The sequence below is a fragment of the Hypanus sabinus genome, chromosome 4 (genome assembly GCF_030144855.1).
Source record: "Hypanus sabinus isolate sHypSab1 chromosome 4, sHypSab1.hap1, whole genome shotgun sequence".
Taxonomy (NCBI): Eukaryota; Metazoa; Chordata; class Chondrichthyes; order Myliobatiformes; family Dasyatidae; genus Hypanus; species Hypanus sabinus.
In genome coordinates, this window is record NC_082709.1 from 157,074,643 (window position 1) to 157,099,674 (window position 25,032).

At 41.1% G+C, this 25,032-nt stretch overlaps 1 protein-coding gene across 4 annotated transcripts in view; it reads right to left on the reverse strand.

Annotated features, from left to right (window-relative positions):
• Positions 1-1,008: 1,008 nt before the first annotated feature.
• The window catches only part of LOC132393390 (NXPE family member 3-like), a 143,598-nt gene continuing 119,574 nt past the window's right edge, over positions 1,009-25,032 (reverse strand). For all 4 annotated transcript variants that reach the window (XM_059968533.1, XM_059968535.1, XM_059968534.1 and 1 more), the window contains 4 exons: positions 17,495-18,270; positions 15,361-15,434; positions 13,788-13,997; positions 1,009-2,919 (listed from right to left, as the gene is read on the reverse strand). In XM_059968533.1, coding sequence (XP_059824516.1) covers positions 2,366-2,919; positions 13,788-13,997; positions 15,361-15,434; positions 17,495-18,270 — 1,614 coding nt within the window. In that variant the 3' untranslated portion in view covers positions 1,009-2,365. The remainder of the gene's footprint in view (positions 2,920-13,787; positions 13,998-15,360; positions 15,435-17,494; positions 18,271-25,032) is intronic.

The window sequence follows — 25,032 nt, forward strand, 5'->3', positions numbered from 1 at the left end:
ACAAAATTTGAAGGTATTAACAATACTGTTTATCTGGCCACACTCTCTTCTGAGCCTTTCCATGGTGAACCAAAGGACAGTCTACAATTAACTTGTGTCATAGACAACTACTCTTTACCATCAAATCCACCCAGTCAGTTACAGAAGAGAGGTTTTGGCAAGAGATGAGCAGTATCAAAGAACTTGTCTAAACACAGAAAATCTCTCATGCACTATAGTCAACTACAAAGGAAAACTTGCTGACCATCTCACAAAAAAGGGAGAGCCAGCTCTTGTGCCGTTAAAAGCAGTTAGTGAAGACATTTGGCACCTCAGGAATTGTATCAACATCAAGGGCTAGATCTAGATCTCATGTCCTAATGGACATTTGAATTATTTTTAAATTGTTTTTAATTTTTAAAAAAGAATATATGAAAAGGGATAGGAGATTGTTCAGTTCTGTTCATTTCGGCTATCTAAGTATTAGGTAGGCATGTGCACTTTCCCTGTAATGGGCATGCACATGAGGGGGAAAGGGGGTATTGTGGGTATAAAAATGGTGCCCCTATTAGAAGTTGTCGATGAAAATAAAGTTGTTTAAGCGAAAGAAAACCTTGTCTTTGTTGTTTGAGCATTAACTAGCCGATTATATAAGAAAGAAGATATACAAGAAAGATTCATCAAAATGATTCCTATATTTTACAGGCCAATTGTATGAGGTGCTTTTGATGGATTTGTGCCCGTACTCACTGGAATTCAGAGGAATGATGGGGGATCTCTATGAAATTCATCGAATGTTAAAAGGCCTCGATAGAGTGGATGTGGAGAGGATGATGGGGGAGTCCAAGACAAGAGGACGCAGTCTCAGAATAGAGGGACTTCCTTTTCGAATGGAGATGAAGAAGAATTTCTTTAGCCCTAGGGTGGTGAATTTGTGGAATTCATTGCCACAGGTGGCTGTGGAGGCCAAGTTTTTGTGTATATTTAATCAGAATCAGAATCAGAATCAGAATCAGAATCAGACTTTAATCGCCAAGTACCTGTACACATACAAGGAATTTACTTCCAGCAGATGTTGTCTCTCTGCTCATAACAATAATAATAATAAATATAAATGAAAATATAGATTATACATTCAAGTAGTGCAACCCAAGTAATAGTTAGCTGACAGTTAACCGGCAGTTAACTGTTCAGCAAAGTGACCGCAGTAGGGAAAAAACTTCTCCAGTGCCTATTAGTCTTAGTCTGGAGGGATCTGAAGCGCCTACCAGACGGAAGCAGTTCAAACAGGAAAAGGTTGATAGATTCTTGATTAGTCAGAGCATGAAGGGATACAAGGAAAGGAAAAAGCAGGAGATTGGGGCTGAGAGGGAAATGAATCAGCCATGTTGAAATAACAGATCAGGCTCAATGGGCCAAATGGCCTAATTCTTTCCCTATATCTTTTGGTTTTATGGTCTTATATATTGCTAGGGTGCCCAAGACTTTTATACAGTACTCTAGTAATGTCATGTATTTCACTCTACTGCTGCCTCACATAAAAAAATCATAACACATGTGAATGCTGATAAACCTGATTCTGATATGGGTCTCTATTGTGGACTGAAAGTGGGAAGGGTGACAGGGGGAGGGGAATTGTGGTTGGGAAAAAGAGAAGGGAAAAGGGAGGGAGCAGGAAGCACCAGAAAGACATTTTATGATGATCAATAAAACAATTGTTTGGAATCAAGTGACTTTGCCTGGTGTCTCAGGTCTGTGTGTGTCTGCACCTGCACCAACGCCCCCGGAACTCCTTCTCTGCCACCTGTCCCACACCTCTCCTGTGGGACTCCACCTTTGTCATTCCCGACATGTTTTGCTCCCGCCAGATTAACAATGCTCCTCATTGAGAAATACAGTACTGTGCAAAAGGCCCCTTAGCAATATATATGTGCCTAAGATTTTTTACCCAGTACTGTACAGAAGCCGAAAGAGCCACGTTCATCCAGTCTTTGATCATAACCTCATTATTCTTTTTACAATATTTATTTATTTTGCAATTTATAAAATAATGTCTTTGCACTGTACTGCTGCTACAGAACAATAAATTTCACATCATGATTCAGGAATAATAAACCTTAACCTGATTCTGATTCCATTCTGTATTAACTTGATTCAGCAACTTTTTCCCAATAGATTCACAATGTACCACACTCCTATTGTTTCACCTAAGTCCTGATCATAATGTGGAAAATTATTAATTTTAAAATCAGAACAGAAAGGGAAGAGTTTACAATTTTTTTGATTATTTCAAAGGACCTGAATGACATAATTTAAAAAAAATGTTCTTGGAATTCAAATTATAAACATATAGCATTCTCAGGATGAAAAAGGTTCAGGTAGCATTTTAACCCTTTTTCAAAGGACACACATATGAAAGGAACACAGATACTTCATTCTTGATGATGATTTCCTTGGGGTGTAGTTCATGTGGCAGATAGTGGGCTATAGTCATCTCCCATGCATCCACAAATGCCACATTGATGCCCTCAAACATCCTTCTCATCACTAAATCAAGCTGGTAGGAGAACCAGTCACTATTATAGAGACTAATCCCCTGTGAAAGGGCCTGGACATTGGCTGTCTTTATTACAATTACTGTATCAGGACTTCTACCCAGCAAGCGTAGAATTGACCTTCGAATGTTCTGTAGTCGTCGGATGTAATGCTCTACCGGAAAAGTATTGAAATGGCACCAGATCGTGAAGGCTATAACTGTGTTCTTTCCTCCTTGAATGTCATCCAATTTATTTGCAATGAATTGCAGGTCCTGACTCGATATGGGCTGGATGCGTATTGGTTTCCCATGTGCAAAATAATCTATCTTGATCTTGTTGTCCACATCCAGAGCAAGATGGGGTCCAGTTTTCAATGGGTGGCCCAGATCGAACTTTCTGAGGCCTGAAGAGAAAATGATTTAAACAATTCTGAGTAAAAATTTATTAAGTGACAACTAAAACAATATTTTACCAGCATAACCTTTAAAAGATCAATGTGTCAAACGAGAGCTACAGTGCTGTGTAAAAGTCTTAGGCTTAAATATATGCCTAGGGTGCCTAGGACTTCTGCAAAGTATTGTATATTGTTTAACACAGAAGGTTGGTTGGAAAGCTGGGATAAGAGTACTTATCTTTATATTAGCTCAGTGGTAGTAAGTGCTATTTAGTAACTGGAAAGACATTGTATACTGTACTGTGCAAAAATCTTAGGCTCCCTAGCTATATATACATGCCTAAGACTTTTGCACAATTGTGGACATCTTTTATTCTATGTCCAGCAGTGGAGAGGCTGAAAGCATTGGTCTTCAGCAGTGATGTTAAAATTCATGTAACCTCTTCAGAAAATTTCACCAATGTACCTCGTGTTGAAGACAAAGATGGTCAATGACAGCGATATGAAAGATTCCACAATTATATAGTTGGTATTTAAAGAGAAACTGCAGTGTTGTAAGTACTCTGGCTATGGTTGGATTGCTAAGGATGAGACATGGCTAGGATGAATTATGGAGTGAAATACATTGTCAAAAACTAATCAACCATGGCAATTTTTACAGAGGATGTCATTGGTGAGTAATTAATTTGAACCAAATTCAAAATAATTTCAACCATTTGTTACCTTCTGTTTGTGGTAATACTTAGTGCATTGAAATAATACGATGATTTGATGCTGAACTTTGCATGCATGCATCTCATGGAATTCTGTCGTGTAAAATTCAGATTTTTACATCTGCTTTTGAGAGGTCTTAGATTCTCAGAATGGAAGAGGCAGTGAGCATGACTATTTCCAGGCAGAACAACTAAAGATGCAGTCAGGTTGAAGTTGTTGGACAGCAATGAATGTCTGCTGGAAGCATGTTTATTGAATTAGCAGAACATGCCATTTACCAGCATGATTACAGCACTGTTCAACTGAAATTCAAGTTCTGGCTTAAACTTTAACCACATATAGAGCAACACTTGCTCAACAGGAGGAAGGGACCTCTACCTGTACCATTTAAAGGAATCGACTCCCTACAGGTCAGTTACTGGTTAATTTATTTCTCTAGGCTGCTGCATAAACCATTTATCCTGTGGTGTGAAGTCTTCCCTGCAGGAAACAAAGAACATAATAAATCAAAGCTGGACTAAACCACTTGACACCATGAGTCTGCTCGGTCATTCAATAAGATTTTGACTGATCTCACTGAAAATGGCCATTTGTCTGTGTGTTGTGCTGAGAGGTACTCCTCCCTGCAATGAGCCCCTCAATGTTCACACTATGTATGATCCATATGAAGACCATCATGCAAGTCAATGCTTCTCTCCTGGAGCAATAATGATCCTGTCATGTTGCAGTGTTCTGCTGTGGCAGAAGAGGCATAGAGCCAGCCAAGCCACTGGAAGGAAACTCCTAAAATAAGGAAGTGAGCAGGAGTAGGCCATTTGACCCTATATTATTGTTTTTTCATCCAATAAAATCATGGGTAACCCCAATTCCTATTTCCAGTACCATCTCCATCTAAACATCATAATCTTTTTTTCTCTTACTGTACTGAGTGTAGTAAATGGTTGTTGTGTGTTCTTCATGCCGGATGTTGGAGTCCTGAGAGACCCAGAGTCCCCAGGAAACTACATCTGTGTGAAGTGCATCCTGCTGCAGCTGCTTGAAGACCATGTTAGGGATCTGAAGCAGCAGCTGGATGACCTTCGGCTTTTACGGGAGAGTGAGGAGATCATTATAGGGAAGTAGTCACCCCTAAGTTGCAGGAGGTGGGTAGCTGAGTGACTGCTAGTAGAAATGGAAATGTGAATAGGCAGCTAGTGCAGGGCACTCCTATGGCCATTACCTTCAATAATAAGTATACTGTTTTGGATAATGTGTTGGGGGATGACCTCCCAGAGGAATGCCATGGAGACCAGGTTACTGGGTCTGAGCATGTGTCTGTGGTGCAGAAGGCAAAGAGGGTGAAGAGGGGAGCAGTAGTGAGAAGGGACTCAATAGCCAGAGGAACATTCAGAAGATTCTGTGGATGAGAACGGGACACCCGGATGCTATGTTGCCTCCCAGGTGCAAGAGTCAGGGACATCTTGGATTGCACCCACTGCATTTTACAGGGGGAGGGAGAGCAGCCAGATATCTTGGTACCAATGACATAGGAAGGAAAAGAGGTCCTGAAGAGAGAATTTAGAGTACAAGGCAGAAGGCTGAGAAACAGGACCTCCAGGGTAGTAATTTCTGGATTGCTGCCTGTGCCACACACCAGTGAGGGTAGAAACAGGATGATTTGACAGATAAATGTGTGGCTGAGAAGCTGTTGCAGGGGCAGGGCTTCAGATTCTTAGATCATTGGGATCTCTTGTGGGAGAGGTTTGAGCTGTACAAAAAGGACAGGTTGCACCTGAAGGGTCAGGGGGACCAATATACTCGTGGTCAGGTTTGTCACAGCTGTTGAGGAGTGTTTAAATTAATTTGGCAGGGGAATAGGAATCAGAGTGAAGGGACTCAGGATTTGACGGATGGTGAAATAACAAAGATAGCATACAGTCAGACTGTCTGGAAGGGCAGGCAGATCATAGGAGAAAATTGGAGCCACTGTGAGTATCAGTGCATGAGGGATGCAGAATTAAAAAGGGTAGCAAATACGGTATAAGAAATAAAGTGGATGATCTTGTTGCACTTTTACAAATTGTCAGGTATAATGTTGTGGCCATCACTGAATCATGGCTGAAGGATGGTTGTCATCAGGAGCAGAATGTCCACGGTTACACGTTGTATCAGAGGGATAGGAAGGTAGGTAGAGGGGGTGCATGGCTCTGCTGATGAAGAACGGCATGAAAGCAGAAGAAAGGTGTGATATAGGATTGGAAAATGTTCAGTCTTTGGGGGTTGAGTTAAGAAACTGCAAAGGTAAAAGAACCCCATCAGTAGATGGGATGTGGACCACAGATTACAATGGGAAATAGAAAAGGTATGTCAAAAAGGCAATGTTATGATAGCCATAAGAGATTTTAACATGCAGGTCGATTGGGAAAATCAGGTTGGTAATGGATCTCAAGAGAGTGAGTTTGTTGAATGCCTACGAGATGGCCTTTTAGAACAGTTTGTCATTGAGCCTACTAGGGGATCAGCTATACTGGATTAGGTGTTATGTAATGGACTGGTGGCGCTTAGGGAACTTAAGGTAAAAGAACCCTGGGAGACAATGATCATAATATGATTGTGTTCAACTTGAAATTTGATAGGGAGTAAGTAATGTCTTGTGTGATCCTGAGATTCTGAGAGCGATGCCGACTGGAGCTATGCTCCTGGTAGGGTCACCCATTGGCGGTAAGGTCGAGGGTGAGGTCCCTGTCAAAGAACAATCCGAACAAGACCTCAACGGTGGAAGAGACTGATGAAGTTATTTCGAACTCAATGGCTGTGAAGGCAGATGAAGGCTGCAACAAATTCACCAGCTCCAATCGTCATGGTTTCCATGCCATTGGAATCAGTTGGTTGATCTGTGAGGTATCATGTTCTTCTTGGAGTGCAACATCAAGTACACATTAAACAAATACTCGCACAGGTGTCTTCACTCTGTGGGCCACAATAGATCAATGGAACGAAGACCATCATCCTTGACCTCGAGGGATAGTCATGACAACGAAGGCTCAAAAAGCTGAAAGGCCCAAGGGTACATAAATCACCTAGACGAGATGAACTGCACTCTAGGGTTCTGAAAGAGGTATTGGTAAAGATTGTGGAGGCATGAGTAATGACCTTTCAAAAATCATTGGACTATTGCATGGTGCCATAGGACTGTAAAACTGCAAATGTCACTCCACTCTTAAAGAAAGGACGAAGGCAGCAGGATTGAAATTATAGACCAGTAAGCCCGACCTCTGTGGTTGGGATGATGTTGGAGTCAATTGTTAAGGATGAGGGGATGGAGTACTTGGCGACACAGGACAAGATAGGACAAAATCAGCATGCTTTCCCTAAGGGAAAATATTGCCTGTTGAATCTGTTGGAATTCTTTGAGTAGGGTAGATAAAGGGGGTGCAGTAGATGTTGTATATTTGGACTTTCAGAAGGCCTTTAACAAGGTGCCACACATGAGGCTGCTTACCAAGTTAGGAACCATGGTATTATCGGAAAGTTACTGGCAAGGTTAGAGTATTGGCAGTGGGTGGGGATGAAAGCAGAGATGCAGAGAAATTTTTTTAGCCAGAGGGTGATAAATTTGTGGAATTTATTACCACAGGCAGCTGTAGAGGCCAGGTCACTGGGTGTATTTTAGATGGAGATTCATAGGTTCTTGATTGGACACTGCATCAAAGGAGCTAGATAGGTATCCTATGGATAGGGGAATCAAGGGATATGGGGACAAGGCAGGAACCGGGTATTGATAGTAGATGATCAGCCATGATCTCAGAATGGTGGTGCAGGCTCGAAGGGCTGAATGGTCTACTCCTGCACCTATTGTCCATTGTCTATTGTTATGCAGAGAACGTGGGGGAGTGGGGCTGAAGAGGAAAAAGTAAAGGATAAACCATGACTGAATGGTGGAGCAGACTCGATGAGCCAAATGCCCTGATTCTGCTCCTATGACTTATGGTCTTATGGAAATGGCAAAACATACTGCTCAAGGTGTGAAAACGAGCAACAAATGACAATTTGTAGAATACCTACAAGATGGCTTTTAGAGCAGTTTGTGGTTGAGCCCAATAGGGGATCAGTTGTTCTGGACTGAGTGTTGTGTAATGAGCTGGATTTGCTTAGGGAGCTTAAGGTGAGGAGCCCTCGGAAGAAAGGTAATCATAATATGATAGAATTCGTCCTGCTATTTGAGAGGGAGCAGCTAAAGTCGAATGTATCAGTATTACAGTGGAGTAGAAGGATGAAAGGGGCATGAGAGGGGAGCTGGCCAAAGGTTGTTGGAAAGCGACACTAGCAGCCAAATGGCCTTATTCTGCTCCTATGTCTTATGGTCTTTTCCTTGAAAACACACTTCATCTGAGGAGTTGTAGCTCTTCTGGGTAGCCTATTTGTGAGAACTAAAGATTCACTGTCTGCCAGGTGACCAAATGTTTTCTCATCTCTGTCCTGAATGGCCAGCCCCATGTTTTGAGACAGTAACTTATGGTTTTGGACACTCCACTGAAATTACCCTGACTGTCCCTAAGAATTTTCTGTGTTGCCATGACAGAGCCATACATTCTACTAAACTCAGAAAAGTATGTTTTAATCAACATGATATCTCTTATTATGACAGATCCAAGCTCACAGAAATCAATTGTGAATCTTCACTAAACTCCATCTCACACAAGTATCTTCTTCCTCCGCACACTATTTCCCACACACAGTCTCAATGGGGCTCTGTAGAATTCATGAAAATGAGTCTACTCTTGCATTGTTTCAAGATATTTGTTTAACTTCCTTACAGTTCACCATTATGCCTGGTATAATATTTTTTGACTCAATTTATAAAGGAACTATATTAATTTTTGGATAATCTTTTCATTTTTACTTTTACATGGAAGTCCTCACACTCTTTTCCTTTCCATCTGTATTGTTTTGCAGGTTTCTGAAAAGTCCCCAGTCTTAAGACTTACTGCTTTTCAGCAGGGTACACTTTTCATTTGAATCGATATTACCTTTACATTCCAAAGCTTTACCACTGTCCTAGCTTATTTGTCTCAATATTTGTATATTACTTGTCAGCTATTTCTGATACTTTTTAAAGTTAGCCATTGTTTCTTTATAAATAATACTTTACTTGCAGCCTAAGTAGACATTGCAGCAAATTCTTTCTCAGTAAACAGAAGGCTTCTTCCCTTCGATTGCAGACTTGATAAAGAGACTCAACCTGAAATATCGACTGCTTTCTCCTCCATAGACCTGCTAGTTCATCCAACCATTTGTGTGTGTTGCTCTGAATATTCAGCATTTGCAAAATCGCTTGTGTTTATTCTTTTTCTCTTGCCATGGACAACCTATAATAGTCAGTGAAACCCTTTCCCAACATTTCCTTGACTCTGTTCAGTTTGCTATATTCAGCTAGAAGACACCTTCCAATTGTGTTCAATCACTTTCGATCTTTATATAAAATTCTATATTATGATTATTGTGTAACCCTCTCACCAGGGTCAGATGCAAACCTGGCTTGGTAGATAACTCTGTAAACAGCCATGTGACTCAGTGGTGAGAAGGCCACCTTTATAACAATATACATCTAGGGTCAGTATGATTTCTGGTTCAACAAAACAGGAAAGTTGGGATGTTCCAATTAACGGAACCTTGATTTGAGTAAATGCTGCCCTTACAGAATTACCCATCACCAAGAAATGACACACCAGCATAAAATTATAAAAAAAGTATATTTATCAATTTCAGCTTTTTCAAACAGATAATGAGAGAAAGAAAAGGAAGAACAAAAACTAATGGGCCCCATTTCAGTTAGAGCAGTCTAAATGTGCACAAGACCATTGGAGGCTCATCTCCTTCAAAAGCTGGGTGAGGCCATTACTCACAGCTTTGAATTCTCATCACTAATCACTGACAGAACTTCCCATCTTGGACTCCATCTCGTGAAGCACTCCTTGCAATAGCCTCTTCCTTACCTTCTCCTCTGCATTTCCCACCAAAAGACCATGAACCCCCACCACTGTCTGTCATAAATCTCTCTCTGCCCAGCTCTCTAGAACTTTCTCCCAATCCCACCACTCTGATTGGCTGACTAACCATTCCTAAGTTGAACAACATGGCTCCGTATTTTTACCTGAAACCACTGGGAACGCCAAGGATTACCTGGAGGAGATGTGACCCTGTATAACACTTGGTTCCTCAACTCCAGCTTGCTCCATTCCCTCATTGATAGGGTGTTTTGTCTTTTCAAGTTGGGCCATACTCCCTCTGGCAACAGATGACTAAATGGCACCTTTACTGTACAAGGGTTGGGCTGCTGCCAATTCCACCGGACTCAAGGCAGGCAACTGCTTTGTATCCAGAGCAGTTAAGTTGTAATATGCCTGTGGAATAGCACAACCAGAAGCTCTCAAATGATCCACAGCTCTATCCTGCCACAGTCTTGCCTCTGATTTCCCCACTGTGGAAAACGCGCACATTGCTTTAACACGAGAGGCACTCCCGTTCTTCGAGGTGCCAGGTTCTTCCCGTACTGGGTCTCTCTGAAGCTTCCTGACTTCCTTTTCTGTTTAAGCAACTTTAAAGTTATTTTCCAAAGGTTTTCTTTCCCTTACACTCCTGCTTGAAATGTCCATCCTCACCATAGTGGTAACGTAAAATACTGGTCGCTTCCCTCGCCTAGAGCCCCTGTCAGCAGCAGCTCTCTGCTTAGTACATCCTACTGGTGGGTTCACTTTCTTATTGGACTTGTCACGCTTGGTGGCAGCACTAGCCGACATCAACCAAGAAACCTCGGCTTGCAGGTTTTTCACTCCATCCTGCAAAACTCTCATCTGTGTGGCTTGACTCCAGAAAACACTCTCAACCTATGGTCTTTGAGTCTCCACAGGTATGTGTTGCATTTATCAATAGTAATTGTTGAAACCAGCTCAGAATTTAATTCAGCTGCAGAAGGACCTATTCCACCTTTCACATCAGACAACTTCTATCTCTCACTTTGCAGAAACGAGATCAACTTGTCTTTAAAGTTTTCACTCTCAGCAACTTACAATTCATATTTAACGTTTTTACCCTCAGCTATATGGCCACTTCTCTAAAAGTAAGGATGGCCCTCTCCAGGCAGTGCAACTTCAGTTATGTCACTACTAGTCTGGACTAACATGACATTCTTACCAGCCAATTGATCTAACTGCCATCCAACCAATGTGACTTTCCTCAATACTTGTACAGAACTCCATACTCTAATTAGCAGTTCATCAGGACTTTGAATATCCACACTGCTCAGAACACAAGTATTATTTGTGGATAATCTCTCCAAATTACAACATACCTTAATTCCTGTGGCATCCATATTAAAGTACCTTCATCACTTTCACTGACACAGGCTTAAATACACAAACCACTTAATCAATACTTAAACAGCACTCACATATTATTCACCGAATCCTGGGCAAGCTCCCACAAATGTAACGCGCTAACCGGGCTCATATACAAATTCGGTGTGATAACTAACTCTGCTAACTGCCATGTGAGTTAGCAGTGAAGAGGCCACCTTTATAACAATATAAGTCTAGAGTCTGTATGATTGGAGCCTAACCAAACAGGGAGTTGTGATATTCTGATTAACAGAACCCGGATTTGAGCTGATGCTGCATAAATATTGCCCATACGGAATTAACCATCAGCAAGAAATGACAAATCACACACTAGCATAAAATATTAAAGTATGTTACCAATTTCAGCTTTATCAAACAGTTATTAAGAAAAAGAAAATAAAGAATAAAATTAAAGGGCCCTTTATAGTTAGACAGATCTAAATGTGCACATGACTGTTGAAGCCCATCTCTTCCAAAACCTGGGTATAACCATTCCTCACAGCACTGCATTCTCATCACCAGTCACCAGTACAGCTTCCCATCTTGTACTCCATCTCACAAAACACTCCTTCCAACCACCTCTTCCCGATCTTCTCTTATTTGCATCTCCCGCCAAAAGACCACAAACCCCACCACTGTCCATCACAAATCTCTCTCATTCTAGCTCTCCCTAGAACCTTCTCCCAATCCTACCATCCTGATGGGCTGACACAACATTCCTAAGTTGAACTATATGGCTCCTTGTCTTTAGCTGAAACCAAAACATTCTACCAGCAGGACATACTAGTTTTACAGATAATTAGTAAAATGAAATACCTCAAAGCACAGCAGGAGAAATCTTAACCAGGGCATTAAAATTGCTTACTTAATCACCAGATACTTAGTGTTACAGTATATTTAAAAGTTTCTGTTCCTTCACTAACTCCTTATTGCACTGCTGTGGGAAGACAATTGTTCTATACTCTATGAATTCATCCTTATACTATATTGTTAATTTGATAAATCTAGTCTATATGTAAAGTCGTCTATGATTATTGTATTGACTTTGTCACAAGTTCCTGTCTCTAATTTCCTAATTTATTTAATACCCTACATTATCATTTCCAACAAACTATCTGGTGGGGGAACTAAGTGGTCTGAGCAGCATCTGTGGGAGACATCAGGACTTCATGACATTTCAACCCAAAATGTTTCCTCCCACTTTTTTTCCATCAAAACTAAATTTACTTTATTTTCTGATTTATAATTCTTTACCACTACTGCCTATATTCCATTCCTCTGAGTTCTTTCATCTTTAACATTTTGCCTCTCTCCTCTCAAAGTTAAGCATCATGGAATATTTAAAAACAATGATCATTTTACAATCATTTTCCGGTAAAAGTTATTAGATGAATCTCTGTTGCTGAATCACTTGTTATGAATGATGCATACATTGGGATGAAGAGCTTTCAATCATGATTTGTACCACTTTTCCTTCTTCTAATTCCAAGTACACAGGTGGCCTCCATGTTACAACCATTTGAATAATGTAAATTTGTCTTTATAGAATTTATGAATCACAATTCAATATTTTGAGGTACAGTAGGAAATTTGTTCTCATGGAATTTATTTAGGGAAGGCACTAAATAAATAAATACATTATTTTCCAATGTAGGTTCTTGATGCATGTGCAGGTGGTCACAGCTTCATGCTATGGAAAACTGTGAGATGGATTATCTTCTCGGAATGCATCCCACCACTACCCCCTCTACAAGAGACACAATAGAATCAATGAAAGGCCACATCTAACAGGACGGACAAATAACCAATATACAAAAGACAACAAACAGTGCAAACACAAAAGGAAAGCAAAGGTTTCCAGAGGTTATGGGACCAGTTCAACGATGGGGTGAGTGAAGTTGAGTTAAGTTATCCTCTCAAGTTGAGGAGTAAGAACTGTTTCCGAACCTGTTGGTGTGGGTCCTGAGGCTCCTGTATTGTCTTCCTGATGGCAGCAGTGAAAAGAGTGCATGACCTGGATGGTGGGGTTCCTTGATGATGGAAGCTACTTTCCCTCAACAGCACTCTGTGTAGACGTGCTCAATGGTGGGAAGTCATTTCATGTGATGGACTGGGCCATATCCACTACTTTTTTGTAGGCTTTGCTACTTTCTGTTACTGTTAGCCCAGATGTTGTGATTGGTATATTTAGCAAGTAGAACATAATTGACTTGTTTCAAGCATTGCTCTCAACTGACCATACATTAAGACCTTTGTAAGTATTTCTGGGAGCTATTACCCGGCTAGAATCAAATATGATCCATTGATGTAATTTGGACAGGCAAAAAATATGGTTGTCCTTGGAGAAGCTCAAACTGAAGACATTTCTTTTATTGAAAAAATACCTCATAATTGTCAGCACTTTGAATTCCATGAATTATTACAGCTTTTCATCCCACTGTGCAAGTCTGAGATTGGTGGGTTCATGATGAGCCGTCTTTGCATGCACACCCAAATTTTCCAATTGTCTACCTTTAACTGGTGGATTTTATTATAATATTTATCACATTTTTTTCTGTGTGGAAGTATTATTGCCTATTTTGTATAATTCAGAGATTTTACGTGTCCTTGCAGCGTAGGTGTTTTATGGAGAAATGGTAACGTTATTGATCCTCAAGAAGCATAAAATGTTCATGTGCAAGAAAGTGAAAGTTGCATGAGAAGAACACAGACTTTATTATGAATTGGAGTAAATATAAAGCTTAAAGCATTAGACTACAATGAATAATGAGAAATGGGAATCCTGACCTGGTACAAAATGTATCAAATACTCAAACCACTGGCGTATAGTGGAATCTCCAAAAATATAAACAACTTTCCCACGAAGACAGTTGATAACATTTGCTGGCGTGTCAAAGTTTTGAAGTCTACAGGTCTTTGATATCCATTTATCCTGATAATAAAATCCAGCTGGTGAAAGGAATGGCTTGCCAGGGAGACATTCATTGAGATTTTTGCCTAAAAATTGGGAGAGAGAAATTTAAGTACAATGCCTTTGATTTATAATCCACTGTTTAAAAGCATTAATGTCAAATTTCAAGAGAATATTGGACAGAATATTCGTAATGAAAATCATGTGAAAATCTGCAGATGCTGGAAACTCAAACCAACACACACAGAATATGCTGGAGGAACTCAGCAGACCAGGCAGCTTCTATGGAAAAGAGTAAACTGTCTATGTTTCAGGCTGAGGCCCTTCTTCAGGACTAGAAAGGAAGGGGAGAAGTCAGTGTAAGAAAGTAGGGAGCGGGGAGAAAGAAGTACATGGTGGTAGGTGATGGGTGAAGCCAGGAGAAGGGGAGGGGTGCAATGAAGAGCTGGGAAGTTGATTGGTGAACTAGATAAAGGGCTCTGATAGGAGACTATAGAAGACTATGGAAGAAAGGTGAGGGGGAGGAGCATCAGAAGGAGACGATGAGCAGGTAAGGAGACAAGGTGAGAAGGTGAGAAATGGAAACAGAAAATGGGAATGGTGAAGGGGGAGCAATTACCAGAAATTTGAGACCTCGATCTTTATACCATCAAGTTGGGGACTACCCAGAAGGAATATAAGCAATGGCAACATGTGGGAAAATGAAATGAAATGATTTAGATGGAATAACATAGAAAGTAAACAAGCTGCTAAAAATTGAGCTTGTTATATCAATGGAGTAAAAAAAATGACGTGAATTTCAAATGCATCTTTCATGTTCACTTCAGTGTCTCTCAGAGCAATCTAAAGCTAATGAAGGGACTTTAAAAAGGGTGCAATCACCATTGTAAAATGAGAAATTTGGGAGTTAATTTGGCAAAGACCAACAAATGTACTCTAATAATGACCAATCTGTCAGAGTAATGCTGGCTGAAAGTGTCTGAACAACCATTCCCCTCCTCTTCTTTGAACATATGCTTTGGGATGCCAAAATTGCCTGAGGAGATAGAGCCAGCCCCAGTTTAATGCATAGCATCTGCAAAAGTGCAGTATTCCTTCATACTTCATAGAGAGCATAGATATTCAGACAACTTATTTAAATTAAAAATTACGATCAGGATAACATTTGGAGCTTCAAGCACTTGAGAATATTCCACATTAAGAAAAGCAAATTCATCAACACAATCCTATTTGTATTGAACAACCAAGTAAATTCACGTTGGAACAAACAAAATACAGTATTTGTTTCTAATATGTGACTAAAATTAATAAAAATCTATGTAAGATATTAAATTCAGTTTAGGATATAAGAGAATCTTCAGCATGGAAGAACTACTCCCAACATTACTAACATAATCCCTCGTACACAAATCTCTAATTTGTTAAGTTAGTATATTAGTATTATCTTACCTGAATGAGGTGAAGGCTTTACAATTACATAACCTTGATCTTTGGGTAATATTGGCCTCTTGATATTTTTCTGACTGAAAATATATTATTATTTCTTAATCTACTGCACCCATGAAATGTGACATATAAATGTTTAATTTTGTAGGAAGCATAGAGATAAATGAGGATAGTTTATCATTTGAGCATATTGTTACCTAAAGACAGAGCCAGCAACAACTGATTGTTAATTCAAGGGGGTGGGTGAAAGCCAGAAGTTGTGGTACCAATGACATAACTACAAAAAGGGATAAGGTCCTGAAGAAATAATATGAGGAGCTAAGGAAGCACTTGAAAAGCAGGACCTCAAGGATGACAATCTCTAGATTGCTGCCTCTGCCATGTGTCAGTGAGGGTAAAAGTAGGGTGATTTGGCAAATAAATATGTGGCTGAAGAACTAGTGTAGGGGACAGGGTTTCAGACTTGTGGATCATGGGTTCTTTTCAGAGGAAGGTATGAGCTGTATGAAAAGGAAAGGTTACTTCTGAACTTGAGGACGACCAATATCCTTGCAGACAGGTTTGCTAGAGCAGTTGGAGAGGGTTGAAACGAGTTTGGTAGGGGGATGGGAAACTGAATGATAAGTTAGAGGATGGGGCAGTTGTTGTAAAGGTAGATTCAGTGTGCAGAGCGAAAGGATAGGCAGTGGATAGGTTATTAATGCAGTCTGTTGGATGGGTTGAAATGTGTCTATTTTAGTGACAGAAATATGAGGAACAAGGGTAATGAACTTCGAGCATGGATTAATACATGGGGCTACAATGTTAAGGCCATTACAGAGACTTGGCTGTCAAAAAGTCAGAAATGGCTACAGAATGTTCCGGAAATTAGCTGTTTCAAATGGGAGGGAGGTAAATGGGGAATGGCATTGCTAATCAAGGATCGTTTCAAAGCTGCAGAAAGGGAGGATGTCCACTGAGTCAGTGTGGGTGGAAGTAAGGAATATGAAGGGAGCAATCACTCTACTAGGAGCGTTCATAGCCCATCCAATAACACTACAGACACTAAGTCCAGATCAGGAGATAAATTTTAGAAAATTGCAAAAGTAGCATGGTTGTTGTCATGAGTGATTTCAACTTTCCTAATATTAATTGACAGCACCTTAGTGTTTAGATAAGGTGGAATTTGTTAGATGCATCCAGAAAGGACTGCTTGCATGTTACATATACAGGCTGATAGAGGCGGCCATAGTAGATTTGATCGGGTGGGAGATCTCTCAGTGGAAAAGCAATTCAGAGTCAGTGACCACAACTTCATGAGCTTTACCAAGGCATTGGACAGGGATAGAAAGTCCAGATAAATGGTCTCAGCCTGAAATGATGACTGTTTACTCCACTCCATAGATGCTGCCTGACCTGCTGTGTTCTCCCAGAATTCTGTGCGTGTTACTCTGGCTTTCCAGCATCTGCAGAATCACATATATGTGATTTACTACAATGTCAGTTTTTTATTCTGTGAATCATCGATTGTGATGGAAGGGGTCATGGGTACTTCTGCTAAGACACATCTATTTACAAATAACCTAACCACAAATGCCCAAAGGCTGGCAATGGAACGAAGTCTTGCTTGGGTTTCAGACTACAGGATTACCACATGAATCTTGCAACAGGTCAGATATTAGTAGGCGCCAACAGAAATTAGTTTTTTACAGACCATCTACAACATTTCGTGGTAGGCAGATTGTCGTAATCTGAGTGTGATTATGCCCAGTATCACCACAGTTTTGGAGGTTTCCCGTATTAAAGTGCTTATACTTCCAGATCAACAATAATCTCCCATCCTCAGAAGGGATAAAAGAAAGCAAAAACTAAACAGCTGGAGGATGTGGGCATGCCAAGCAGCATTTGTGGAGGCAGAGAGCTGGGTAGCGTTTCAGGCCGAGACCGTGCATCAGCAGCGACAGATCAATATCTCTGCAGCACCTGCCACCCCTTGTATTCCTTAAGCTCAATGAGAATTTCAGCCAGATGCATGGCTTCAGCTTACAGAGATGAATTACATTGCTCTTTTAAAGAAATTAATTTGATTAGTTTATGAAACAAGTTTATAGATGTGAAGAAAATGAATGCCGGTACCTAATGAGAATGATTATCATACCTTTGAAAATAATGCAATTCTTCTCCAATTAAGAGGTCCTTCTTATAACCTCCCATCGCATGGTTGACACGAGATGAGCAGGGAAGCTTCTCTGGTCTGTAACAGAACCAGGGCTCCCCAGTCCTGAGATCAGTAAAGTTACAGAGTGGTTTAGTTTGAGACAAACAGAAATTGCATACAATGATCTGCAAGGTATTCCCCGATTTGAAAGTACTTTTAAAATACACTCTGTCTGGGTTTTCCTTCCGTATTCTTTTAAGGGCTTGAACCCCTTCACTGGGATGAACCAAAGAAACAGATATATGGATATTTCCTGGCCAGAATAAGGTAAAATTGATGTGATAAGTTCCATTTTGATGATCTATAACCATTCCTGCTGAACCGGCTTTCAACTCTGGAGTGTGGATCCGGGCTTGCAGATAGTCACCCCCGTATTGCTTCGGATTTCCTTCAAAATCGTACATACGCACCATCACCTGTAACTGATCTCCAACATAGAAAGTTTTTCCAGAATTTAAAATAACAAAATATGCATGTGATGGGTCACTGCTTTTCTGAAAAGGCACATTGGGTCTGGGAGGCTTTGGCCATTCAATCATTTTGATCAGAGCCGCACCCTCTGATCTTTCTTCAGGGGTGAATCTGTGAATTTGATAGCCACATTTTAAAAGTCTGTCAGTCCAAGATGACGGAGTTTCCTCCTTTAGCTGCTCTGCTGTGTGATTAAACTTTGGATCTGGATATTTCTTCCATGTTCCATCTGTTTCATCTCCAAACTGTAGAATGGAATATTTTAGTAAAATAACCATATTTGTACATAAGGTTCATCTTCTTAACTTACCAAATTGAAGCTTCAGAAAATGCAGGGATTTTAATACCCTGAGGGAGTTGTTCAGAATCTTGCCAGACGGGAAGATAGAAGGTCAAAAATGAAGGAAAGAACTGAACTTTGAAAGTTATCTCAGAGTATAGATGTAAAATCGTATTACAGGGAAGAGATGTAGATGGATAGATGGATAGATGGCTGTAGTAAAAATAAGATCACAGAAACAGACTCATACGAAAGGAAGCAAGCACTTTGTCTCAGATACATCAATTCAGCCTAGATACCCTTTCTCCTGTCACAAACAAGAGAAAATCTGCAGATGCTGGAAACCCAAGCAACACACACACAAAATGCTGGAACTCAGCAGGCCAGGCAGTGTCTATGGAGAAAAAATACAGTTGACACATTGGGCTGACACCCAAAACCTGCTGAAGGGCCGCAGCCCGAAACGCCGACTGTATTTTATTTTCATAGATGCTGCCTGGCCTGCTGAGCTCCTCCAGCATTTTGTGTGTGTTACCCTTTCTCCTTAAATCTATGCCCTCTATGTCTTGATTCACTAACCTAGAGTAAAAGATTATATGCATTCATCCTCTCTATGCCCTCATGACTATATATATCTCTAGAAGATCACCCCACATTCTTTTACACTTCAGAGAATAAAGTCCTAGCCTGTTCAAGCTCTCTCTATGTCAGTCACACAAATCCTGACTACATCCTTGTACATCTTCCCTGCACCCTTTCCAGATCAATACCATCTCTCCTATAGCAGGATGACCACATTTAAAAGCATTACTCCAAATCAGAATAAAAACTATGTTTATCACTCACCTACACTGTGAAGTTTATTTTAGGGCAGCAATACGGTACACAACTGCAATATAACATCCTGGCTTCCATACTCAATGTTCGAGCACATGAATGCTATCATGCTAAATGCTCTTTTTCACCATCCTGCCCACCTGAGATACTGCTTTTAGTGAATCATGTACTTGTAATCCGAGGACTCTTTGTTCTACTACACTCCTGGAGGCTCTACCATTCATTGTGAGAGCCCTATCCTCCTTTGTCCTCGCAAAAGACAATATTTTTCACCTATCTGAACTAAACCATTTGCCATTCCCCAGCCTGCTTACCCAGATACCATCTAATTCTAGATAGCTATCTTCACTATCTATGATAACACACATTTTAGTGTCATCTGCAAACTTACTAACCAAGGCTTAGATACATAGAAAACCTACAGCACAATACAGGCCCTTCGGCCTACAAAGCTGTGCCAAACATGTCCTTACCTTAGAAATTACCTAGGGTTACCCATAGCCCTCTATTTTTCTAAGCTCCATGTACCTGTCCAGGAGTCTCTTAAAAGACCCTATCATATCTGCCTCCATCACTGTCACCGGCAGACCATTCCACGTACTCACCACTCTCTCCGTAAAAAACTTACCCCTCTGTACCTACTTCCAAGCAACTTAAAACTGTGCCCTCTTGTGCTAGCCATTCCAGCACTGGGAAAAAGCCTCTGACTATCCACACGATCAATGCCTCTCATCACCTTATACACCGCTATCAGGTCACCTCTCATCCTCCGTTGCTCCAAGGAAAAATGGCCGAGTTCACTCAACCTATTCTCATAAGGCATGCTCCCCAATTCAGGCAATGTCCTTGTAAAATCTTCTCTGCACCCTTTCTATGGTTTCCACATCACTTCTATAGTGAATTGACCAGAAATGAGCACAGTACCCCAAGTGGGGTCCGACCAGGGTCCTATACAGCTGTAACGTTACCTCTCAGCTCCCAAATTCAATCCCACAATTGATGCAGGCCAAAGCTACGTGTGCTTTCTTAACCACAGAGTCAACTTGTGCAGCAGCTTTGAGTGTCCTATGGACTCGGACACCAAGATCCCTCTGATCCTCCACACTGCCAAGAGTCTTACCATTAATACTATATTTTGCCATCATATTTGACCTCCTAAAATAAACCACCTCACACTTATCTGGGTTGAACGCCATCTGCCACTTCTCAGTCCAGTGTGCATCCTATTGATGTCCCGCTGTAAACTCTGACAGTCGTCCACATTCCACACAACACCCCCAACGTTTTTGTCATCAGCAAATTTACTAACCAATCCCTCCACTTTCTTTTCCAGGTCATGTATAAAAATCAAAAAGAGTAACGGTCCCAGGACAGATCCCTGAGGCACAGCACTGGTCACTGATATCCATGCAGAATATGACCCGTCTGCAACCACTCTTTGCCTTCTGTGGGCAAGCCTTTTCTGGATCCACAAAGCAAGATCCCCTTGGATCCCATGCCTCCTTACTTTCTCAATAAGCCTTGCATGGGGTACCTTATCAAATGCCTAGCTGAAATCCATATACACTACATCTACTGCTCTACCTTCATTGGTGTGTTTAGTTACATCCTCAGAAATTTCAATCAGGCTCATAAGGCACAACCTGCCTTTGACAAACCATGCTGACTATTCCTAAGCATATTATGCCTCTCCAAATGTTCATAAATCTTGTCTCTCAGGATGTTCTCCATCATCTTACCTGCCACTGAGGTAAGAATCACTGGTCTTTAATTTCCTGGGCTATTTCTACTCCCTTTCTTGAATAATAGAACAACACCTGCAACCCTCCAATCCTCTGGAACCTCCCCCATCCCCATTGATGATGCAAAGATCATCGTCAGAGGCTCAGGAATCTCCTCCCTCACCTCCCTCAGTAACCTGGGGTACATCTCATCATTCCTAGTGACATATCCAACTTGATGCTTTCCAAATGCTCCAGCACATCCGATTTCTTAATATCTACATGCTCAAGCTTTTCAGTCCACTGTAAGTCATCCCTACAATCACCAAGATTCTTTTCCTTAGTGAATACTGAAGCAAAGTATTCTTTAAGTACCTCTACTATCTCTTCCAGTTCCATACACACTTTTCCACTGTCACTCTTGATTGTCACTCCTATTCTCTCACATCTTGTCCTCTTGCTCTTCACATCCTTGTAGAATGTCTTAGGGTTTTCCTTAATCCTGTCCACCAAGGCCTTCTGATGAACCCTTCTGGCTCTCCTAATTTCTTTCTTAAGCTCCTTCCTGCTAGCCTTATAATCTTCTACATCTCTATCATTGCCTAGTTTTTCGAACCTTTTGTAAGCTCTTCTTTTCATCTTGACTAGATTTACAATAGCCTTTGTACGCTACAGTTCCTGTACCCTACCATCCTTTCCCTGTCTCATTGGAACATACCTGTGCAGAACTCTACGCAAATATCCCCTGAACATTTGCCACGTTTCTTCCATGTATTTCCCTGAGAACATTTGTTCCCAATTTATGCTTCCAAGTTCTTTCCTAATAGTCTCATATTGCCCTTTACTTCCAATTAAATGCTTTCCTAACTTGTCTGTTCCATCTCTCTCCAATGCTATGCTAAAGGAGATAGAATTATAATCACTATCTTCAAAATGCTCTCCCACTGAGAGATCTGACACCTGTTACGTACCCCGTAACTGGGTCACTTACCAGCAAAGATAGAGAGGTCCGTTGAAGTCTGATGGTACTATTTTTAACAGTATTTATTGATAAAAATACACAAAAATAAGATCAATGCAAACATACAGATAATATATATCGTCAATACTAAATCTAAAAGCACGGGTATAATAATAATCAATAAGAAATAGCTCTATCATTGTCTAGGGGATAATGTATTGTCCGATGGAAATATAAAAGTCACTCAAGTTCATTCAAGCTGCAGCTTTTTGGTTAGAGAGAAAGACGGAGGTTTAACTTACCCATTCCTTTTATGATGTCAATCCTTCGAGAGACATTGGGGGCTGATCTCCCCTTTGTTGTTAGCTAAAGCCGTGCTTCCGTGGTAAAGGCCCACCAATTCTGAGGCAAATGGAAAAGGACGCACGTGGGCTTTTCCACCTGCTTTCACTATTATGCTGTTACAGGTGTTCTAGCATTTCTTCTGGTGCGTCAAAAGGGGCTGTTCCCCAGACCCTCTTTTATCCTGACTCACAGGGTCTCGGATGTCAATCAGGTTGGGGTGATGCAATCCCTCCACCAACCCCCCTCGGTTCATTGCCTGGGGGCTTCGATGAATTGTACTGTATTCAATACACAATTTTGTCTCCAAGAGATAATGGCCGTTAACCGTGGCTTTGTCTCTCAGAGGCCCAGGACACATTCCAACCATTGAGGAATCTGTGTGTCTCTCTCTCATTTCCTGGGTCTCCTGACCCGAATCAATAGCGATCCTGGGATCGGGAGGGGGCCACGGGCGTAACACACCGAACCAGGTTCATTTCCGAATGCCAGATCAAGTACAGCCTCTCCTCTCGTAGGCTTATCTACATATTGTGTTAAGTGGGCCCAAGTGCAGAGAACATAGACAGTTCCATAACCAATTTTTAAGACCTTAAGGCATAGGAGCAGAATTAGGCCATTTGGCCCATTGAGTCTGCTCCACCATTTGATCATAGCTAATCCTTTTTCTCTCCTTCTCAATGCCATTTCTCCACCTTCTCCTTGTAACCTTTGATGCCATGTCCAATCAAGAACCTATCAATCTCTGCCTTAAATACACCCAACAACCTGGCCTCCGCAGCTGCATGTGGCAACAAATTCCACAAATTCACCACCCTTTGGCTAAAGAAATTTCTTTGCATCTCTGTTTTGAATGGATGTGGCTCTCTATCCTGAGGCTGTGTCCTCTTGTCCTAGACTCTCCCACATGGGAAACATCCTTTCTACATCTACTCTGTCTAGTCCTTTCAACATTTGAAAGGTTTCAATGAGATCACCCCTCATCCTTCTAAATTCCAGCCAGAACAGACCCAGAGCCATCAAGCATACTTCGTACCCTGGAATCATCCTTGTGAACCTCCTCTGGACCCTCTCCAATGCCAGGACATCTCTTCCAAGATGAGGAGCCCAAAACTGTTCACAACACTCGTGAGGCCTCACCAGTGCCTTATAAAGCCTCAGCATCACATCCCTGCTCTTGTATTCTAGAGCTCTAGAAATGAATACTAAAGTTGCATTTGCCTTCCTCACCACTGACTCAAGCTGCAGGTTAACCTTTAGAGTTAACCTCTTGCATCTCAGATTTTTGGATTTTCTCCCCATTCAGAAAATAGTCCGTGTATCTATTTCTACTACTGAAGGGCACGGCCATACATTTTCCAACATTATATTTCATTTGCCACTTTCTTGTCCATTCTCCTAGACTGTCTATGTCCTTCTGCATCCTGCCTGTTTCCTCAACACTATCTGCACCTCCACAAATCTTCATATCATCTTCAAATTTGGCAACAAAGCCTTCTATTTCATCATCTAAATCATTTATATACAGCATCAAAAGAAGTGGTCTCAACACCGACCCCTGTGGAACACCACTAGTCACTGGTAAGCAGCCTCATGTGTGGCACCTTGTCAAAGGCCTTCTGAAAGTCCAAATATACAACATCCACTACATCCCCTTTATCTATCCTACTTGTAATCTCCTTAAAGAATTCCAACAGGTTCATCTGGCAGGATTTTCCCTGAAGGAAACTATGCTGACTTTGTCCTATCTTGTCCTATGTCACCAAGTACTCCAGTACCTCATCCTTAACAATTGACTCTAACATCATCCCAACTACTGAGGTCAGGCTAACTGGTCATAATTTCCTTTCTGCTGCCTTCCTCCTTTCTTAAAGAGTGGAGTGACATTTGTAATTTTGCAGTCCTCTGGCACCATGCCTGAGTCCAATGATTTTTGAAAGATCATTTCTAATGCCATAACAATCTCTAATGCTACCTTTGAGCCCTAGGGTGCAGTTCATCTGGTCTGGGTTACTAATGTACCTTTAAGTCTTTAAGCATTTTGAGCACCTTCTCTCTTGTAATAGTAACTGCACCAGCTTCTCTTCCTTCACACACCATGTTAAGGACTGCTCCAAAAAGGATAAACCAAAATCCACAAATGAACTGGGAGATACAACCCTACTAAAGTTCAGCTCTGCCGCATTCAAATCAACTAAACCTGACCTTTACAAGAAACCAAAATATGACCTCTGAAAAGCTATTAAAGTTGACAAGTAACTGCACCAGACAAAAATTGAGATCCAACACAGCTGTCACTTATGGCAGGGCCTACGTGCTTAAAAGGCAACAAAATTAGATTGGACAGCATTGCCAACAACAGCATTTCCCTTCCTGATGTGTTTAGAACACATTCTGTGCTTGTTTTGGACAGAAGGGAATGAGTACGTCACTACACATCTTGACAGTGCAGCTGAACCCACAGTCACCATTGCAGGTATTAGATTAGCCATTTGGAGAGTGAACCTGTGGAAAGCATTTGGCCCAGATGGTGTCCCTGGATGTGTACTTAGATTCTGTGCAGACAGCTGGTGGGGGTATTTGCAAACATTTTTAACCTCTCCCTGCTTCCTTCTGTTGTTCCCACCTGCGTTAGGAAGGCCGTTATCAACCATGAATCCAAGAAATACATGGTAATATGCCTAATGACTACCACTCAGTAATTCTAATATCCACTATCATAGATGCTCTGAGAGGCTGGTCATGGTATTTATTAAGTCAAGCTTTCCCTACAACCTCAACCCATTACAATTTACCCACTGGCAATACAGGTTAACAGTGGATAACATCCCCTATCCTACAATCATCTCTGTAGTATCTGGGCAAT